The sequence below is a fragment of the Pseudochaenichthys georgianus genome, unplaced genomic scaffold (genome assembly GCF_902827115.2).
Source record: "Pseudochaenichthys georgianus unplaced genomic scaffold, fPseGeo1.2 scaffold_556_arrow_ctg1, whole genome shotgun sequence".
In the NCBI taxonomy this organism is placed as follows: Eukaryota; Metazoa; Chordata; class Actinopteri; order Perciformes; family Channichthyidae; genus Pseudochaenichthys; species Pseudochaenichthys georgianus.
This window is the reverse complement of record NW_027263117.1, coordinates 15718-38236: the sequence shown is the minus strand read 5'-3', so window position 1 is coordinate 38236 and position 22519 is coordinate 15718. Positions and strand designations below refer to the sequence as shown.

Genomic DNA, 22519 nt, shown 5'->3' with positions numbered 1-22519 from the left:
CGTTCATAAGGAACGTAACCTGGGAAAAAACATGTTTCTAGAAGATATGTAGAAAATAAACGTATTTGAGATACGTTCATAACAAACGTAACGTGGGAGTAAATACGTTTCTAGCTAAACGTAATTGAGAATGCAGTTTTTCTGTGGGAACGTAATTTTTAGGAGACAGGGTTGGGTATACAATAAACTGAACACAGTAGCATAGAAAAAACAAACGCCATCTTGCATTTAAGCGTTGTAACTTCTAACTACAGAGAGACGTACCGAAGCACAACTATAAATGCATGTACACATATGAATCACCCTTTAATGTTTGCTTTACTTTTGTCAGTGTGGTGCGAGCAGTTCGCATTGATTCTAATGTTAATGCTAAGCTAACCTCCTGGCTGTGTGGCATCACATTCAGCGGACAGACATGAGACTCATAAATATGCATACATGCCAACCTTTCCAAATCCAAAAGAGGTAGGTTTGCGCGCGGCAAATGTGCACGCCCAAATTAGGTAATCAGAAGAAATGGAACCCCAGTAATTAGATGTTTAAACCATGTATTTAACATATATTGCATCATTTTATGCATTTTTCAGAAAAAGTGGTAGTTTGGTAAACAGTGACATCAACGACATGTCTAGTCTGTAAAATGCCCGAAAAGTTAAATAATGGGAGATAAATATCCCAAAGTCTCCACATTTTATTATATTTGTAATGTGTGTCTGGTCCTCTTTCAGTTGAGACAGTGTAGATGAAGGATGTGTCAGGATGTAGCACACTTGTGTGAACATTGGATAAAGCCAGGTTCATATTCTTGTTTCATGTTGTTGACTTAGAGTCAAAGGTTTGCACAGAGCGATATATCTTTGTGTTGCGCCATAAATCAGAAAATACTGCATTAAAAAAGTAATTTCCTGCATTTGTCTACTATGGAAGCCCATTTCCGCCACTTGAAAAAAATATAATCCCCATGAAAAGTCATAATGAGATAAAAAAGTCGAAATAATGAGATAAGAAGTCATAATTATGAGATAAAAAGTGCGCATGCGCTGCAGTGGCGCTGTCTTTAAAGGTCCCTTCATCACCTTGCTGCTCTCCACCATGCAAACGGCATCTAGTCCTAAATAAGGTAACTATTACAGGTGACTTTTGTAAATGTTAGATGTTACATATAGCCTAGTTTAGCTAAACTACAACAATGCAGTTCATAGCTTTGACATGACCTGTTATGAATATAATATATATGCCTATAGTTGTGTGGTAACGTTCACGGGTTAGAGTTAGAGCAACTCACAGCAGCAGTATGCCTACACTATTGTCATTAGTGGCGTGAACGTTACCACAAAACTATAGGCATATATATTATATTCATAACAGGTCATGTCAAAGCTATGAACTGCATTGTTGTAGTTTAGCTGCAATATAGGCTATATGTAACATCTAACATTTACAAAAGTCACCTGTAACAGTTACCTTATTTAGGACTAGATGCCGTTTGCATGGTGGAGAGCAGCAAGGTGATGAAGGGACCTTTAAAGACAGCGCCACTGCAGCGCATGCGCACTTCTTATCTCATAATTATGACTTTTATCTCATTATTTCGACTTTCTTATCTCATAATTATGACTTTTTATCTCATTATTATGACTTTTTATCTCATAATTTCGACTTTTTTATCTCATAATTATGACTTTTTATCTCATAATTTCGACTTTTTTATCTCATAATTATGACTTTTTATCTCATTATTATGACTTTTTATCTCATTATTTCGACTTTTTTATCTCATGACTTTTCATGGGGATTTTATTTTTTTCAAGTGGCGGAAATGGGCTTCCATAGTCTACACTTAAAGTGTGATATAAATAATGTACATTCTTTCAGATTGCTGTAGTTCACATCGCTGCTACAACCCGCTGCTGCAGATACACGCTTTACAACATCAGTAGTAGTAGTAGTAGTAGTAGTAGAACCTTTATTTATCCAGGAAAATCAATTAAGAACAAATTCTTATTTACAATGATGACCTGACAGGAGGCAAAGGCTTCCTGAGGGGATGGGGTTTGGGAGGAAATAAAAAGACACACTCCGGGCACTACAGAACCCAGGAGACAACACAAACACATAGAGCAAAGATGACAGGCACAGCAGTTAAACATATAAAAACTCTAAAACAATATTGCTGTGGTTCAATCAGTCATTAAAATCAGCATCAGGCAAAGCAGCTACATGTGTGTACCAGGGTGTCAATAATAGTGACATTGAAGGTGCGGGGGGAGACAAAGGTTTTCATTTTTAATGTTTTTTGAACGGTATTCCAGCTATCTGCCGCTGCAAACTGAAAGGCGGAGCGGCCAAAGGATGTATGGGCTTTAGGGATCTTTAGCAGGATGCTTGTAGCTGACCGGGTGTTGTGCGTTGGGGTGTGCGGAGTTGCAGTAATTGTGTGAGGTAGAAGGGAGTGAGGCCTAGGAGTGTTTTGTAAACAAACATCAGCCAGTGGATGTTGCGTCTGGTCTCAAGAGAGGGCCAGTTAGCCAGAGAGTACAGGTCACAGTGGTGTGTCCTGTAGGGGGCATTGGTGGCGAAGCGGATGGCGGAGTGATACAGAACGTCTAAATGATCGAGAGCTCCTTTACACGCCGAGCGGTAGATGGTATCACCGTGGTCGAACAGAGGAAGGACAGTCATCTGGACCAGAGAGAGTTTAGCAGATGAAGTGAATGAGAAGCGATTCCTGTATAGAAAGCTGAGTCTAGCTTTAACCTTGGTCTGAATTTTGGAGAGATGTTCTTTGAATGACAGATTACTGTCAATCCAAAATCCAAGGTATTTATAAGATTTAACTATTTCGAGGTCCCGGCCATCGGCGGTCACAATAGTGCCAGTTTGGGAGGCACCACCGCGGCCAAACCACATGATCTTGGTTTTAGTGGTGTTCAGGACCAGGCCGAGGGCAGAGAGATGGGACTGGATTCTCTGAAAACTATCCTGAAGAGTTGTCAGGACAGTATCCGGGGAAGGGCCAGCAGTGTACAGAATCGTGTCATCAGCATATAGGTGGATAGAGGAGTTGCCCACTGATTTCTCCATGTCATTTATATATATTGAGAATAGGATGGGTGCTAGAATAGAGCCTTGTGGTACTCCCTTGGAGATGGATAGGGGCTGTGTCATCAGATTTTCAGATTTTACACACTGGGTGCGCATGGACAGGTAGTTTTCAAACCAGGCTATCGATTGGTTAGTGACACCAATGCATCTAAGCTTTCCCAGAAGCAGTTGGTGATCTACAGTGTCGAAGGCTTTGGCAAGATCGATGAAAATGGCAGCACAGTATTGTCTGGAGTCAAGGGCATTGATGATATCATTTAGGACTTTGAGAGTCGCCGTCTCACACCCATGTCCTGCACGGAACCCAGACTGCATGTCAGATAGTATGTTGTAAGTCTTCAGAAACCATGTTAGCTGTTTGCAAACTAACTTTTCGAACACTTTCGCTATACAGGGTAGAATGGATATTGGACGATAGCAGTTGGGGTCAGCATGGTTTCCCCCTTTAAACAAAGGTTGCACTAAAGCTGCCTTCCAGGCAGAAGGTAGCACTGCTGTCTGTATGGACAGATTACAAAGGTGGGAGATAGCTTCTGCAATAATCGGGGCTGCAACTTTAAAAAAGAAGGGGTCTAGCCCATCAAGACCTGCAGGTTTGTTGGGGTCAAGTTTGCTAAGGACCTCCAGCACATCGTTCTCACTAACTTCCTGTAGGCAGAAGCTGTGACGTGGGGCTGCGCTAGAGGGGCTGGGTGGCGGAGTGTTGGTGGGGGGCTTAGGAGGCTATAGAGCCAAATAGGTTCCCACATTTAACAAAGTGCTGGTTAAAGAGCTCTGCTATGCGTTCATTACCGGTGACTACTGTGTCCTCAATAACGAGGGAGTTAGGGAGATGAGAGGATGGGGGTTTATTCTCCATCTCTTTCACTGTTTTCCAGAATGTCCTTGGATTGGATCCACAGAGGTTGAATTGATTATGGAAGTAATCAACCTTGGCTTTGCGGATAGCCTGTATATATTTATTTCTAATTTTCCTGAATGATAGCCAATCGTCGTGGGATTTTGAGTGACGAGCCCTGCGCCAGGTGGAGTTCTTGAGGTGAAGCAGTTCAGCTAAATCTCGGTTAAACCAAGGACTGCATCGGTTTTTTATCCTCATTTTTTTTTATGGGAGCATGTTTATTGATTACCATACTAAAGGAGTCATAAAAGAAGGACCATGCAGCATCGATGTCAGGGATCAAGCTAATTCTGTCCCACTTGATAGCAGCCAGGTCGTAGAGGAAGGCTTGTTCGTCGAAATGTTTCAGTATTCGTCTGTGAGTGGTAAGAACTGGCTGTTTAATTATGCCACCATTACGAATGCAGCCAATAAGACAGTGGTCACTGAGATCGCTACAGAAGACGCCAGTTTTGTACCTGTCAGGGTTATTTGTGAGGATGACATCAAGGAGGGTGGCTTTTTCTGGATTTTTGGTGTCATACCGTGTAGGAGTAAGGATAATCTGCGAGAGATTAAGAGAGTCCCATTGTTTTTGGACCTGCGCAGGAGGGTTGAGCATGTCCCAGTTTAGATCCCCCAGTAGTACAAACTCAGAATGAGTGTGGGGTGCCAGGAGGGTGCTGAGAGTAGGTAGGGTACATGCTGGGGCAGAGGGTGGGCGATAGCAGCCAGCGACTGTCAGTGTAGAGCTATTTGCCAGTTTAATGGTTACGATAAGTAGGTCAAATTGTTTGGGGACAGATTTACTAGTGGCGATAGAACACTGGAGGTGTTGCTTTGTGAATATGACTACTCTACCAGCTTTAGATGATCTATCCTGCCTAAATACATTATAACCAGCGATGCCGATATCAGAGTCTGGGATATTCTTCTTCAGCCAAGACTCAGTGATGACAAGCACCTCCGGATTTGAGCTGTGAACGAGTACTTTTATCTGGTCAATTTTTGGCAGTAAGCTTCTAGAATTTACATGTAGAAAACCTAAAGCTTTACGAGAGCAGAAGTCAGGGAAACTCAGACCGTTGTGACAAAAATTGACATCAAGGCACAGGTCAGAACTAGGGCTACATACAATAGAAGGTCCAGGATGAACATGCACATTGCCCGATATCATCAGTAATAATACAATCAGGGCACGGCCAAGAGCTAGCAGTGAGTCACAATGCCTAGTTTGTTTTGTGCGCACAATGACAGTGGAATGTAATGTAATCATCTTGTGTAGAGACCTCATAATCACACAAGATAGTAGTGGCATGGTGTCAGAGTTTATGTTTGGTGTTAGCCCAAGGAACCTGAATATCAGCAACGAGTCATAGTCTCTGCCTACTGTATGGATACCGTTTGTTACGCAGGTGGGCAGCACTGCTGATGTTAAGTGCGTCGGTTCGCATTTGTTATGTGCAGGAGGGGGTGGGGAGGCGGCGAGTAACGCAAAGAAAAAGCAGTATAGTTTGAGATTAGCCATTGTTAGTCCAGTGAGGTAGGAAGCAGCACTCACCCAGAGGTCAACAGTCGTTGGTATCAGTATATAATATCGATAGTTTGTGGTTATCCAGAGGTTAGCAGTCCGTAGTCCAGCAAGCTAACAGGTTGGTTAGCTAGCAGGTAGCTAACAGCAGGGCAGGTGGAACCAGGCCTCAGCTGTGTCTGCAGCTTTACTTCCTGTGTTTTTGTGAATCACTCCATATCCTAATCCAGGGATTTGTTGTAAACCATTGAAAAATCCATCCAGAGACGGGGAAAATAACTCCAATCCAGAAGGTGCGTGCGTGTGTGTGTGTGTGTGTGTGTCCACTGGAGCCGGGAGCCAGGTGGCGGAGCCGCAAAAGCCGCAGAAGAAGACCCGGTGTGAGACACAGAGCCCGCTGACGGATGCAGCGGAGGAGAGGAAAAAAAGCATGCAGTGCAACACGGTAGAACTTGTGTGGTAGAAAGGTGGCGCGGACTACTGGCCCAGGGCTCGGCACCGGCGATGACAGTTGGCATTAGCCTCCACACGAGCGAAGCCCACTCTGTGTTGCTAGTGAGTTGAACGGGGCTCGGTCCTCCGCAGGAAGGATACGTCCCCAGCTGACCCAGAAAGCAACGCAGGTTCTGGTCCAGGCTCTCGTCACCTCACGCCTAGACAACTCCCTCCTGGCTGGTCTACCTGCATGTGCCATCCGACCTCTGCAGCTCATCCAGAATGCAGCGGCTCGCCTGGTCTTCAACCTTCCTACATGTTCCCACACCACTCCCCTCCTCCGCTCCCTCCACTGGCTTCCGGTAACTGCTAGAATCCACTTCAAGACACTGGTACTTGCGTACCATGCTGCGAATGGATCTGGCCCTTCCTACATCCAGGACATGGTTAAACCGTACACCCCAGCACGTGCACTCCGCTCTGCATCAGCCAAACGGCTCGCTGCACCCTCGCTGCGAGGGGGACCCAAGTTCCCATCAGCAAAAACACGTGGGTTTGTTATCCTGGCTCCAAAATGGTGGAATGAGCTCCCCATCGACATCAGGACAGCAGATAGCTTACACACCTTCCGGCGCAGACTGAAAACTCATCTCTTTCGACTCCACTTCGAGCGATAGAACTATTAACAAACAACCCTGTCTCCTAAAAATTACGTTCCCACAGAACTAAACTGCATTCTCAATTACGTTTAGCTAGAAACGTATTTACTCCCACGTTACGTTTGTTATGAACGTATCTCAAATACGTTTATTTTCTACATATCTTCTAGAAACATGTTTTCTCCCAGGTTACGTTCCTTATGAACGTATCTGAAATACGTTTATTTTCTACATATCTTTGCCATTTATTGTCTTGCTTATAACAATGATAATAGTCATTTATAAATATCATTTTAGAGCACACCTTTGAAATCGACAATCGGGCTCGATATATGGTTAAATTAAAATCAGTAGGCGAGGCTGTAATTTCGCCAGCTGTTACTCTCATGTGCGAGGCAGAACATAATAGTTTTAACATGCCAAAAAGCTGCTGTGTCGTTCATTGCACCTCAAACATTAAAACAAATCCAGAGTTACGTGTTTCTGTACTTCCTCTAAGAAGAAAGGACAGTAACAGAAGAGCTCTGTGGCTTCAGGCTTGATCGCTGTTCAAATGACAGCGTTGGTTTCCCCAAAAGTGGGCGGGGCTGTAAAGTGAAGTAGATTTTACTGTCATCTATTATTCAAAACCATTCTATTTATTCTAACGTATTACATGCCAGTGCTTTATCTTTTATTTATTTGTTTTTATTTTAAATCGTATAATGTCGGACTTTTTTTGTCGTCTTTGAGGAAAAGAAATGGGTTTTAGAGATTCAAAATACTGAAATCTGTATTTTTTAAAATCTCTTCCTTCTAATTTGTTATTCTTTTCTCAATAACACACTGTTATTTACTCAACAATAGCACACAATTATCCTTGTTTTTATTTATTCGTTTAATTCTATAATCTTGGGCATTTTAGCATGCTTTTTAGCCGTAAATAAAGTCACCAGAAACAGACGGGACATTTCGAGATTTAGGATGGCCCAAGACACTACACTACCCATAATCCCCAGCTATCGTTTGGGACTACAGTCCCGTTGACAAACCCCGTGATGTTGCGCCAAGGTTACGCCGAGCGTCAAGCTCTTTGAAATGGAACGAAACCACGGCAGACTATTCAAAACTGGACTCGAACGCCCCACCAGAACTACACATGCTGGCTATTGTGTTTCGCAACATGTTCTCTATGGCACGTCTCTACTGGGAATTGTAGTTTTAAAAGACGTTTTTCCCAAATGTAGAAGTTGACAGTATTAAACTGTGTACAGCCCTGGAGGTTTAGGCGATAGGAAACACATTGGTGTGTACACATTTAAAACATGTAATTACTAAATGGGTGAAAATCGCTTGTATCCATAATGGGCAGCATTAATATATACCCACACGACAGCTCATTGTTACTTTGTAATTCTACTCCACTACAATTCAGAGGTTAACCTGGTATTTTTACTCCACTACATTTAGTTTAGTTACTTTGCAGATTCTGATTAATGATGTGGAATATAAACAACCCTTGAAGCAGACTTTAGTTACACCTGAATACAATTCAGGGAAGGTGATTTTCAAGTGCCAACAATCAGGAGAGATATTTGATAGTTGGTGCTTGAGAAGACTAAACATTTATCTGCAGATCTTTATAAAGTATATTCATTACTCGTTATTCTCTACTAATAGTTAATTAAAAACTGTATAATGGCTATTTTGCATATCCCTTTCAAGATTTCAAGGTTTTCTAAGGTGTATTGATCTTATACACAACTTGGGTCGCAGGTTCCTCAACAGACATCTATCAATATGTGTGTACTGTATACCTCCACCATTAAACTGTCATATTCTGCACATTTCTTATTCTATCTACATACATACGAGTATAATTAATGTGTATAATATCATTTAAAATAAGTGTTTCAACATAGTTAACATTGCAGGAAAGCAATATTTTAGACGTTAAGTACTTTGTCAGGCTTAATATTCATCTGTAGATAGATACCCCCAGAGCTTTTTTCTTGTTTAAAGAAGACCTTAACCTAAAGTATTTTTTAATGTGTTAATAAAGGTTAATTCGTTTTTCTGTTTTGCACATCCTCCTATTAATATCTTTGTACATCCAGCACTAAACTGTTTTATTGTAGAGATCACTTAGTATCTTCTTGACTTTTTATATTCTATATTTCTATCATTGACCTTCTACTTTCCCCCTATGAAAGTATGTACTCTTAATATTGTTTTGATCAAATAAGATTATTCAACAAAAATAATTCAATAACATGCTTTAACCACTAGGCGGTGCACACAAGGTACACACAGCATACTAATAATAACTTTGTATTATTAGTGTAGACACTTATGTATAACATCTGAAGATGTGTAGTTTTATTCATGTTTTTACATAATTTTACAGGATATTGCTGTACTATTTCTCTTGTTTTACTTCTACACATTAATATCTGATTTGTAAAACATCACAGACAGAAAGGCATAGGCTATCCGTCATTTAATAGTAAGCTATTGAAATTGTGATTCCATAGATGTGTCTCCCATCACCCAAATCCCCTGACTATTCTCTCAACTCAGTATTTAGATTCTTATATTCAAAGAAAATCAGTAATATCTTTAAAAACTACAAGTCCTTTTCGATCAGCTGTGCACCGGTGCACCGTTATGGTGTACATATAACCTATATACCAATTGGATCAAATATAAAAGTCAGCCGAATTACTATTGATACTGCAAGGAGACGTATTTTGTGAAAAGAAATTGAAGATGTTGTTTAATTGTTGATATATTTATGATCCACGTCAAGTATTCAGTTTTGGCAGCAGTTCTCCTGTTTGTCTCTCTCTATAAATAAAGAATTACGGCAGATGTGTAATATGTAATGCAGCCGAACCGTGTATTACAATGCCGTTATGTGATGACTTCCAAAGAGAAAAGCAAGCACACTCTGAATTAGGTATTATTTTATTTTTCGTTGTCGGATATCATATCTCCATATCATATCAACACCATATCCCAGCGTGCATTGCGGCTAAAACATCCAATCAACAAGCTTCAAGCTGAGGATCTTGGGTAATCAGTTTAGTGGGTTTGTGGTGTGTATCGCTCAAAATGTCCCGTCTGTTTCCGGTGACTTTATTTACGGCTAAAAAGCCCAAGATTATAGAATTAAATGAATAAATAAAAACAAGGATAATTGTGTGTTATTGTTGAGTAAATAACAGTGTGTTATTTAGAAAAGAATAATAAATTAGAAGGAAAAGATTTTAAAAAATACAGATTTCAGTATTTTGAGGCTCTGAGCCCCATTTCTTTTCCTCACAGATGGAAAAAAAGTCCGACATTATACGATTTAAAATAAAAACAAATAAATAAAAGATAAAACACTGGCATGTAATTTACGTTAGAATAAATAGAATGGTTTTGAATAATAGATGAGAGTAAATCTACTTCACTTTACAGCCCCGCCCACTTTTGGGGAAACCAGCGCTGTCATTTGAACGGCGATCAAGCCTGAAGTCACAGAGCTCTTCTGTTACTGTCCTTTCTTCTTAGAGGAAGTACAGAAACACGTAACTCTGGATTTGTTTTAATGTTTGCTGTGCAATAAACGACACAGCAGCTTTTTGGCATGTTAAAACTATTATGTTCTGCCTCGCACATGAGAGTAACAGCTGGCGAAATTACAGCCTCGCCTACTGATTTTAATTTAACCATATATCGAGCCCGATTGTCGATTTCAAAGGTGTGCTCTAAAATGATATTTATAAATAACTAATTATCATTATTATAAGCAAGACAATAAATGGCAAAGATATGTAGAAAATAAACGTATTTAAGTTACATTCATAACTAACGTAACGTGGAAGAAAATATGCTTCTAGAAGATATGTAGAAAATAAACGTATTTGAGATACGTTCATAACTAACGTAACGTGGGAGAAAATACGTTTCTAGCTAAACGTAATTGAGAATGCAGTTTAGTTCTGTGGGAACGTAATTTTTAGGAGACAGGGTTGTAACAAAGCACTTATATACTAACAAAGGGCTGGCTTATCTAAAGCCAGTTGAGTAGCACTTGAAATGTTTTGGCTCTATGAAACCTGATGTACTTATGATTCTGTTTTCTTCAAGTTTGTATTTTGTTGGTCGAACGCACTTATTGTAAGTCGCTTTGGATAAAAGCGTCAGCTAAATGCAATGTAATGTAATGTTCACTAAACAGAGACATTAACGACATTTGGTGTTGAAAATATCAGAAAAAGTGAAAGAATGGGAGATAAATATCTCAAAATGTTATTATGTTTTGTGTGTGTTTGTGGTCCTCTTTCAGCTGAGACACTGTAGGTGAAGGATGCTTCAGGAAAAGACCAAACACTGGATGTCTTTCACTCGCCAACATGTGTTTTCGAGACACAGATATTAACGGGGAAATCCTGCGGGACTCAAATGCCTCGTCTCTGTTCCCTTAAACTCATTTGGGAGTGATTACCCATCAGCCCCGGGGGTGCAGAGGAAAGGCAGCGTTACCCCCGGTCTGCACGTTGTTTCTCTTTCAGAAACACAGAGGACTGTTTGTATGACGCGATCACAGACACGCTGCAAACGGTGTCCGCCAAAAGTCGAGTCCAGTGTCTATGGAGTGTCATTTTTATTTGTTATAGTTTGGGAAGATTGAAAATCGGTAGGGAAAGTCAGCTAAGTCGGTAGACTACCGCCCAAATCGGTAGGGTTGGCAGGTATGAATATGTTTGTTTCTTAACCTCTTAAGCCCCACGGACCCGAGCTCGGGTCCGAAAATGCTATATATGTAGCAACAGTGCTATATCTGAAGTGTCATTCATGAAACTATTAATATTCCATACCCATCTGACCGGAGGAAACTTGGCTAACTGACGATACGAAAAAAAAGTCTCACAAGAAGCCTCTAAATGAGCCCATGTCAAAAACGGGCACTTGCTATTTCTGCTCATAACTCACAAAAACGATCATTTATAATTCATACTTTCTGCACAAACAACACATTTTCTGAAAGCTGAGATTCCATGGGTATACACCCCATCACTACAGGCACAACATTAACCGAGCTAGCAGCCAGAACATAGCAAGTAAACAATGCCATTTTTCAAATCAATGACAATAATTAGGTCTTACCTTGGCTGTTTTGTGATCAAAAGTTGTGTTCAAAGGAATAAAAACGCTGCTCAGGTTAATCCAAAGTCCCTTGTCACTTTAAAATGATTACTGATAATCAATCCTTTCATTCACGGCAGAAGAGTAGGTCCAACGATTAACAGTCCGTGGCTTCAGCTGCGGGAGATGCAGTTTACGCATAGCTCCCCCTCCGGCTCCGCAGGCGTAACGTATTTACGTATTTTGAAACTGCTACTCGATTTGATTGGCTCTAACGATTCAAAAAAGGTGTCAATCACCCAAATCGACCAATGGGTTCCAGAGATAGGAGCTTGCGTAACTATAATGAAGAGTTTGGTTCCAAAACGCTATAAATCCATGTTGATTAATTTGAGTAAAAATGTATTTTCTTTACCAAGAAAAGTGGCAAGTGAAAACCACTATTTTCTGTTTCAAACGTTCACATAGCATCTTGAGGTTATAATAACATTACAAATTAAAATCCAGAATTAGATTTTCAAATATTTATTTTAAAAACTGATCATTTCCCCCCCAAAATGCAATAAATCCATGACACGTTTTTTCCCCTCCAAAATGCAATAGATCTATTTTATTTTTCATATTGAAACTGTGCAAAAATACATAACAGTAACAGAGTTCCCGTTAGCCGGCAAATCTAAATCTCTTCGGTCAAAATCATTTCCTATTAGCGCAATACCGCTTCAGTTGCGCCACTTATGTGACAGACAAGAAGAGTATGTGACAGACAAGAATAGTCAATTCTAATGGCTAACACTTAATGTGGAGAAATAGATGTCCTGTGTGGGTTGATTGTGCGTTGATCTGTTGGTAATGCCTCGGGGCTCCATGTAAACAAATGCATAATGCTGCGCAATACTTTGTGGCCTCACCCAGTTGCACAGCGACACTTATTGTGTAGGTGTCTTTTAATAAGCAGGTAGTCCTATCATTAGCTATAACTAGCTGGATCTGATCGATATGGACATAAACGCGAGTGAAGTCTAATCTGACGGGAGAGAGAGATCAGCTGCTGCTGACGAGTCGACACGCAGCTCTGCATGACCACATGCAGCGGTGAGCGGACAAAACACACACACGTCAGGTTAGAATATCACACGTAGCTATTTTAATTACCTCTCAAACTACCTAAACTAGTTATAGATAGGCCTATGTTTAGTTTTACTGTCGGGTGACTCATTACTGATCCGCGAGCTGCATGATACTGGCATAATAGATTGCCCGATCGGGCAACCAGCAGGTGAGGCTTCATTGCCCGAGCTAAATACTAGATGGCCCCGGGACTTGATCCTGCTCGATTTTAGTAGATCCAGAGTAAAAACACTGAACGTTTTGTAATAGATCCCCTGGGGTCAATGTGTCTGCGTGACAGAAGTTTGCTTTTGTATGAGAATGATAACAAGCGACAGCCGGCATTTTTCCTCCTCCCGAGTGTCTCATTTTCTTAATCTCCTCACGTACATGATTACATTTCGATGGCTTGCGTTTCTTCCCCACCGCAGAAACCACCACAGGTTCATCAATGTCGTTAAAAGTATTCATGTTTTTATTGTTTGTTGAAGTAGATAATGACGAAAGCCGGTACATTCAGGGTGCCGCCATTATTGTTTACACTGCGTGCCGTAACGGCCCGTCGACACTACAGCGTCGAAAGCTCCAATCTGCCCATTCACTTTCAATGGGGTGACGTCACGTAGCCGCGCTTTTTCGCCGAACTGAATTGTGGGTAGCAGAGCGGTCCGTCTCAGTGTATTCATCTATAGTAATTTCACACACGTGACAATAACACGACGGCATCCATCTTGTGATATAATGTTCTTTCACACACTCAACAACAGACAGAGAAGATGGATGACGTTTCTTGTTCTTGTTGTTGAAATAAACAAGACATATACATGTATGGTATTACATTACATTTCATTTAGCTGACGCTTTTATCCGAAGTGACTTACAACTATATATATATATATATAATATACATATATACATATATATATATACATACATATATACATATATGTATATACATATATACACATATATATATATATATACATACATATATATACATATATATACATACATATATATACACATATATATATACATACACATATATACACATACATATATATATATACATACACATATATATATACATATATATACATACACATATATATATATACATATATATACATACACATATACATACATATATATATACATATATATATATATACATATATATATATATATACATACATATATATATATATACATATATATACATACATATATATATACATATATACATACATATATACATACATATATATACACATACATATATACATATATATACATACACATATATATATATACACACATACATATATATATACATACATATATATATACATACATATATACATATATACATACATATATATACACATATATATATACATATATACATACATATATACATATATATACATACATATATATACACATACATATATACATATATATACATACACCTATATATATATACACACATACATATATATATACACATACATATATATATATATATATATATATATATATATTAGGGCTGTCAAACGATTAACATTTTTAATCAGATTAATCACAGCTTAAAAATTAATTAATCATGATTAATCACCATTCGAACTATGTCCAAAATATGCCATTTATTTATGTATATTGTTGTGGGAATGGAAAGATAAATGAAAGCAGGCGGATATATCCATTTAACATACAGTATGTATGTTTATTATAACATTTTTCTGCATGTCAAAATGAAAGACAACCCACACACCTATCAATCATCAAACCGTGGGGTCTTAATTCATTACGTGTTGATTTCTATCAACGGGGGAGTACACCCGACAGGGGGGGGCGGCTAGTGGAGTACTTCGTGACCACAGAGTGTGAACGTTGTGATCAGCTGTTGTAGCGCAGTTCTCCAGAGAGGGGGGGAGTCTCCCTCCGCAGCCGGTTGGCGTAATTTTGGCACAGTTCCGTTGTACAGACCGACGTTAACAGCAGCCCTGTCTGTGCACACGGAGACCGACTCTGTCGTCCGGTGATCTAACCGCCTTCTGGAAAAGCTTCACAAGTACGTCGGTACGCAAATGCGCTTTGTGACACAAGTGACTGTACGCATTTCAGATTACGCACATAACCTGCGTACCAGTTATGTGCACCCCTGCCCTGTACCAGAGCCATATTATTACTATTATATGGCTCTGCCCTGTACTACAGCAAGAGTATTCTCCGTCGGGACTTCCTGCAACAACACCACGCCGTTATGAAAGATGTTCTATTGAGAAGACGATCACTACGTGACAAAAGTTTTCAAAACCGTGGCTACTGAAATCAATCTTACTAACTGCTGTCTGTGCAATTTACTCCGCGCGAGTTGGCAGACTGAATTTTGCTTACTTTAACATCATGTTTCATGGTGGGGCTAAGCCATTTCTTGGTATGGGTGTAGCCTACCCCAGCCATACCCTGGCGCTGCCACTGGTGGCACGTATGGGGCGGGCCATTCTGCACATGCGTTAAATGCGTTAAATATTTTAACGCAATTAATTCAAAAAATTAATTACCGCCGTTAACGCGATAATTTTGACAGCACTAATATATATACACACATACATATATACACATACATATATATACATACATATACACATATATATATATATATACACACATACATATATATACACATACATATATATACACATACATATATATACACATGTGTATATATATATATATATATATATACATACACACATATATGACGGACGGAATATTAATATTAAATATTGAACAGATTATATGAAACCCGTCTCACATAATTTACACGGTATACATTTTGAGTGATATAATGTTATTTCACACACTCAAAATTGATGTTCTGCTGTTGTTGTAGAGAAATTATTTCTGATTTGAGTTACATTTTTGAAAGTACAAGCCAGAGAATTAATCTATTTGTTTTTTCCACATTTGTTTCCACAGTGAGGAAGGCGATGAGGATATGGCTTCTGGATGCCCGAGTATTATGGGGAAGATGCCACCAAGGTCAGGAGGTACTGCAGGAGGTGCTCTGATGCTGGCAACAGAAGGGTGAAGACACCTGTGTGCTGCAGGAAGTGGCAGGTCCCTCTGTGCTTCACTTCCAAAAAGAACTGTTATGACTTACTGGAGTAATACTGTAACATTCAGGGTTTGTATAAAGTTTGTTTTTTTTACCCTAAAAATGCTTCTGGTATTGTGTGTTGCTAATTTTTTTTAAATAAATCTGCTCCAGTTGGAGTCAAATGTTTCCTAAGTTTCCTAATTTTTATTGTGCAAGTAACATGCATCTCATGCAAAGAGGGAACTTCCCACACACACACACACACCGCACAGACACACGCACACACATATTTTTTTTACAATAATATATATTTTTTTATTTATGGAATGAATACCTATAGTGATAATTAAATGTTATACAATTTAGGTATGGCACTATGAACCAAATGTGCCCAAAGCTTAGTCCGCTTGGACCTTTTTTTGCTAAACCTCTCTAAAAAGGTCAATTCTCACTTGTTTTGCCTCAATCTTGATACAGGGTACTTATTATATGTTATACTTTGGATTCCTAAAGCTTTTAGGCTACTAACCCATCATTCAAGGGTGGTTTTCACTATAAGTAATGGGTTCTATTTGGGCGGAGACAAGAATTTACACTTTTTGACTATGTTCCATCTGGATTTACTCTGACACTTCTACATCCAACTCACAGATGTGACCTTGCTTTGATAAAAGAAATTATTAATATAACCCTTTTAGAAGTTAAGTTATAGTCCTTTGTTTTGGGCATGTCATTTTCGAGCCTGAAACCTGAAAAACAGGCTTGGGGCTTAAGAGGTTAAAGTGTCAAACTATTCCTTTTCAACTTTGCATCTATAGAACAAGAGACGTTTTAACATGTGTTGTATGTTGCATTGTTGGAGGAGCTCAGGTCAGAAGAATTTCATTGCCATTTCTACACTGTAGCTGTGTGCACATGACAATAAACCCTTTAAATCTTTTGAATCCCACCTTTAGAGTCCACCAGCGGGATGGTTTTCAGAGACGTGGTGTCCAGCAGGACGCTCAGCTGTTAAATGTTCCCACATTTAACAAAGTGCTGGTTAAAGAGCTCTGCTATGGGTTCATTACCGGTGACTACTGTGTCCTCAATAACGAGGGAGTTAGGGAGATGAGAGGATGGGGGTTTATTCTCCATCTCTTTCACTGTTTTCCAGAATGTCCTTGGATTGGATCCACAGAGGTTGAATTGATTATGGAAGTAATCAACCTTGGCTTTGCGGATAGCCTGTATATATTTATTTCTAATTTTCCTGAATGATAGCCAATCGTCGTGGGATTTTGAGTGACGAGCCCTGAGCCAGGTGGAGTTCTTGAGGTGAAGCAGTTCAGCTAAATCTCGGTTAAACCAAGGACTGCATCGGTTTTTTATCCTCATTTTTTTTATGGGAGCATGTTTATTGATTACCATACTAAAGGAGTCATAAAAGAAGGACCATGCAGCATCGATGTCAGGGATCAAGCTAATTCTGTCCCACTTGATAGCAGCCAGGTCGTAGAGGAAGGCTTGTTCGTCGAAATGTTTCAGCATTCGTCTGTGAGTGGTAAGAACTGGCTGTTTAATTATGCCACCATTACGAATGCAGCCAATAAGACAGTGGTCACTGAGATCGCTACAGAAGACTGCCAGTTTTGTACCTGTCAGGGTTATTTGTGAGGATGACATCAAGGAGGGTGGCTTTTTCTGGATTTTTGGTGTCATACCGTGTAGGAGTAAGGATAATCTGCGAGAGATTAAGAGAGTCCCATTGTTTTTGGACCTGCGCAGGAGGGTTGAGCATGTCCCAGTTTAGATCCCCCAGTAGTACAAACTCAGAATGAGTGTGGGGTGCCAGGAGGGTGCTGAGAGTAGGTAGGGTACATGCTGGGGCAGAGGGTGGGCGATAGCAGCCAGCGACTGTCAGTGTAGAGCTATTTGCCAGTTTAATGGTTACGATAAGTAGGTCAAATTGTTTGGGGACAGATTTACTAGTGGCGATAGAACACTGGAGGTGTTGCTTTGTGAATATGACTACTCTACCAGCTTTAGATGATCTATCCTGCCTAAATACATTATAACCAGCGATGCCGATATCAGAGTCTGGGATATTCTTCTTCAGCCAAGACTCAGTGATGACAAGCACCTCCGGATTTGAGCTGTGAACGAGTACTTTTATCTGGTCAATTTTTGGCAGTAAGCTTCTAGAATTTACATGTAGAAAACCTAAAGCTTTACGAGAGCAGAAGTCAGGGAAACTCAGACCGTTGTGACAAAAATTGACATCAAGGCACAGGTCAGAACTAGGGCTACATACAATAGAAGGTCCAGGATGAACATGCACATTGCCCGATATCATCAGTAATAATACAATCAGGGCACGGCCAAGAGCTAGCAGTGAGTCACAATGCCTAGTTTGTTTTGTGCGCACAATGACAGTGGAATGTAATGTAATCATCTTGTGTAGAGACCTCATAATCACACAAGATAGTAGTGGCATGGTGTCAGAGTTTATGTTTGGTGTTAGCCCAAGGAACCTGAATATCAGCAACGAGTCATAGTCTCTGCCTACTGTATGGATACCGTTTGTTACGCAGGTGGGCAGCACTGCTGATGTTAAGTGCGTCGGTTCGCATTTGTTATGTGCAGGAGGGGGTGGGGAGGCGGCGAGTAACGCAAAGAAAAAGCAGTATAGTTTGAGATTAGCCATTGTTAGTCCAGTGAGGTAGGAAGCAGCACTCACCCAGAGGTCAACAGTCGTTGGTATCAGTATATAATATCGATAGTTTGTGGTTATCCAGAGGTTAGCAGTCCGTAGTCCAGCAAGCTAACAGGTTGGTTAGCTAGCAGGTAGCTAACAGCAGGGCAGGTGGAACCAGGCCTCAGCTGTGTCTGCAGCTTTACTTCCTGTGTTTTTGTGAATCACTCCATATCCTAATCCAGGGATTTGTTGTAAACCATTGAAAAATCCATCCAGAGACGGGGAAAATAACTCCAATCCAGAAGGTGCGTGCGTGTGTGTGTGTGTGTGTGTGTGTGTCCACTGGAGCCGGGAGCCAGGTGGCGGAGCCGCAAAAGCCGCAGAAGAAGACCCGGTGTGAGACACAGAGCCCGCTGACGGATGCAGCGGAGGAGAGGAAAAAAAGCATGCAGTGCAACACGGTAGAATTGTGTGGTAGAAAGGTGGCGCGGACTACTGGCCCAGGGCTCGGCACCGGCGATGACAGTTGGCATTAGCCTCCACACGAGCGAAGCCCACTCTGTGTTGCTAGTGAGTTGAACGGGGCTCGGTCCTCCGCAGGAAGGATACGTCCCCAGCTGACCCAGAAAGCAACGCAGGTTCTGGTCCAGGCTCTCGTCACCTCACGCCTAGACAACTCCCTCCTGGCTGGTCTACCTGCATGTGCCATCCGACCTCTGCAGCTCATCCAGAATGCAGCGGCTCGCCTGGTCTTCAACCTTCCTACATGTTCCCACACCACTCCCCTCCTCCGCTCCCTCCACTGGCTTCCGGTAACTGCTAGAATCCACTTCAAGACACTGGTACTTGCGTACCATGCTGCGAATGGATCTGGCCCTTCCTACATCCAGGACATGGTTAAACCGTACACCCCAGCACGTGCACTCCGCTCTGCATCAGCCAAACGGCTCGCTGCACCCTCGCTGCGAGGGGGACCCAAGTTCCCATCAGCAAAAACACGTGGGTTTGTTATCCTGGCTCCAAAATGGTGGAATGAGCTCCCCATCGACATCAGGACAGCAGATAGCTTACACACCTTCCGGCGCAGACTGAAAACGCATCTCTTTCGACTCCACTTCGAGCGATAGAACTATTAACAAACAACCCTGTCTCCTAAAAATTACGTTCCCACAGAACTAAACTGCATTCTCAATTACGTTTAGCTAGAAACGTATTTACTCCCACGTTACGTTTGTTATGAACGTATCTCAAATACGTTTATTTTCTACATATCTTCTAGAAACATGTTTTCTCCCAGGTTACGTTCCTTATGAACGTATCTGAAATACGTTTATTTTCTACATATCTTTGCCATTTATTGTCTTGCTTATAATAATGATAATAGTCATTTATAAATATCATTTTAGAGCACACCTTTGAAATCGACAATCGGGCTCGATATATGGTTAAATTAAAATCAGTAGGCGAGGCTGTAATTTCGCCAGCTGTTACTCATGTGCGAGGCAGAACATAATAGTTTTAACATGCCAAAAAGCTGCTGTGTCGTTCATTGCACCTCAAACATTAAAACAAATCCAGAGTTACGTGTTTCTGTACTTCCTCTAAGAAGAAAGGACAGTAACAGAAGAGCTCTGTGGCTTCAGGCTTGATCGCCGTTCAAATGACAGCGTTGGTTTCCCCAAAAGTGGGCGGGGCTGTAAAGTGAAGTAGATTTTACTGTCATCTATTATTCAAAACCATTCTATTTATTCTAACGTATTACATGCCAGTGCTTTATCTTTTTATTTATTTGTTTTTATTTTAAATCGTATAATGTCGGACTTTTTTTGTCGTCTTTGAGGAAAAGAAATGGGTTTTAGAGATTCAAAATACTGAAATCTGTATTTTTTAAAATCTCTTCCTTCTAATTTGTTATTCTTTTCTCAATAACACACTGTTATTTACTCAACAATAGCACACAATTATCCTTGTTTTTATTTATTCGTTTAATTCTATAATCTTGGGCATTTTAGCATGCTTTTTAGCCGTAAATAAAGTCACCAGAAACAGACGGGACATTTCGAGATTTAGGATGGCCCAAGACACTACACTACCCATAATCCCCAGCTATCGTTTGGGACTACAGTCCCGTTGACAAACCCCGTGATGTTGCGCCAAGGTTACGCCGAGCGTCAAGCTCTTTGAAATGGAACGAAACCACGGCAGACTATTCAAAACTGGACTCGAACGCCCCACCAGAACTACACATGCTGGCTATTGTGTTTCGCAACATGTTCTCTATGGCACGTCTCTACTGGGAATTGTAGTTTTAAAAGACGTTTTTCCCAAATGTAGAAGTTGACAGTATTAAACTGTGTACAGCCCTGGAGGTTTAGGCGATAGGAAACACATTGGTGTGTACACATTTAAAACATGTAATTACTAAATGGGTGAAAATCGCTTGTATCCATAATGGGCAGCATTAATATATACCCACACGACAGCTCATTGTTACTTTGTAATTCTACTCCACTACAATTCAGAGGTTAACCTGGTATTTTTACTCCACTACATTTAGTTTAGTTACTTTGCAGATTCTGATTAATGATGTGGAATATAAACAACCCTTGAAGCAGACTTTAGTTACACCTGAATACAATTCAGGGAAGGTGATTTTCAAGTGCCAACAATCAGGAGAGATATTTGATAGTTGGTGCTTGAGAAGACTAAACATTTATCTGCAGATCTTTATAAAGTATATTCATTACTCGTTATTCTCTACTAATAGTTAATTAAAAACTGTATAATGGCTATTTTGCATATCCCTTTCAAGATTTCAAGGTTTTCTAAGGTGTATTGATCTTATACACAACTTGGGTCGCAGGTTCCTCAACAGACATCTATCAATATGTGTGTACTGTATACCTCCACCATTAAACTGTCATATTCTGCACATTTCTTATTCTATCTACATACATAAGAGTATAATTAATGTGTATAATATCATTTAAAATAAGTGTTTCAACATAGTTAACATTGCAGGAAAGCAATATTTTAGACGTTAAGTACTTTGTCAGGCTTAATATTCATCTGTAGATAGATACCCCCAGAGCTTTTTTCTTGTTTAAAAGAAGACCTTAACCTAAAGTATTTTTTAATGTGTTAATAAAGGTTAATTCGTTTTTCTGTTTTGCACATCCTCCTATTAATATCTTTGTACATCCAGCACTAAACTGTTTTATTGTAGAGATCACTTAGTATCTTCTTGACTTTTTATATTCTATATTTCTATCATTGACCTTCTACTTTCCCCCTATGAAAGTATGTACTCTTAATATTGTTTTGATCAAATAAGATTATTCAACAAAAATAATTCAATAACATGCTTTAACCACTAGGCGGTGCACACAAGGTACACACAGCATACTAATAATAACTTTGTATTATTAGTGTAGACACTTATGTATAACATCTGAAGATGTGTAGTTTTATTCATGTTTTTACATAATTTTACAGGATATTGCTATACTATTTCTCTTGTTTTACTTCTACACATTAATATCTGATTTGTAAAACATCACAGACAGAAAGGCATAGGCTATCCGTCATTTAATAGTAAGCTATTGAAATTGTGATTCCATAGATGTGTCTCCCATCACCCAAATCCCCTGACTATTCTCTCAACTCAGTATTTAGATTCTTATATTCAAAGAAAATCAGTAATATCTTTAAAAACTACAAGTCCTTTTCGATCAGCTGTGCACCGGTGCACCGTTATGGTGTACATATAACCTATATACCAATTGGATCAAATATAAAAGTCAGCCGAATTACTATTGATACTGCAAGGAGACGTATTTTGTGAAAAGAAATTGAAGATGTTGTTTAATTGTTGATATATTTATGATCCACGTCAAGTATT

At 40.0% G+C, this 22519-nt stretch overlaps 1 protein-coding gene across 1 annotated transcript in view; it reads right to left on the bottom strand.

Moving 5' to 3' along the window:
- clcn1b (chloride channel, voltage-sensitive 1b) overlaps nucleotides 1–22519 on the bottom strand; it is a gene marked incomplete at its 5' end in the record, with an annotated part of 59686 nt that overhangs the window by 22768 nt on the left and 14399 nt on the right. Inside the window, 3 exons of the mRNA XM_034079184.1 lie at nucleotides 16892–16949; nucleotides 17349–17475; nucleotides 17579–17624. Coding sequence (XP_033935075.1) covers nucleotides 16892–16949; nucleotides 17349–17475; nucleotides 17579–17624 — 231 coding nt within the window. The remainder of the gene's footprint in view (nucleotides 1–16891; nucleotides 16950–17348; nucleotides 17476–17578; nucleotides 17625–22519) is intronic.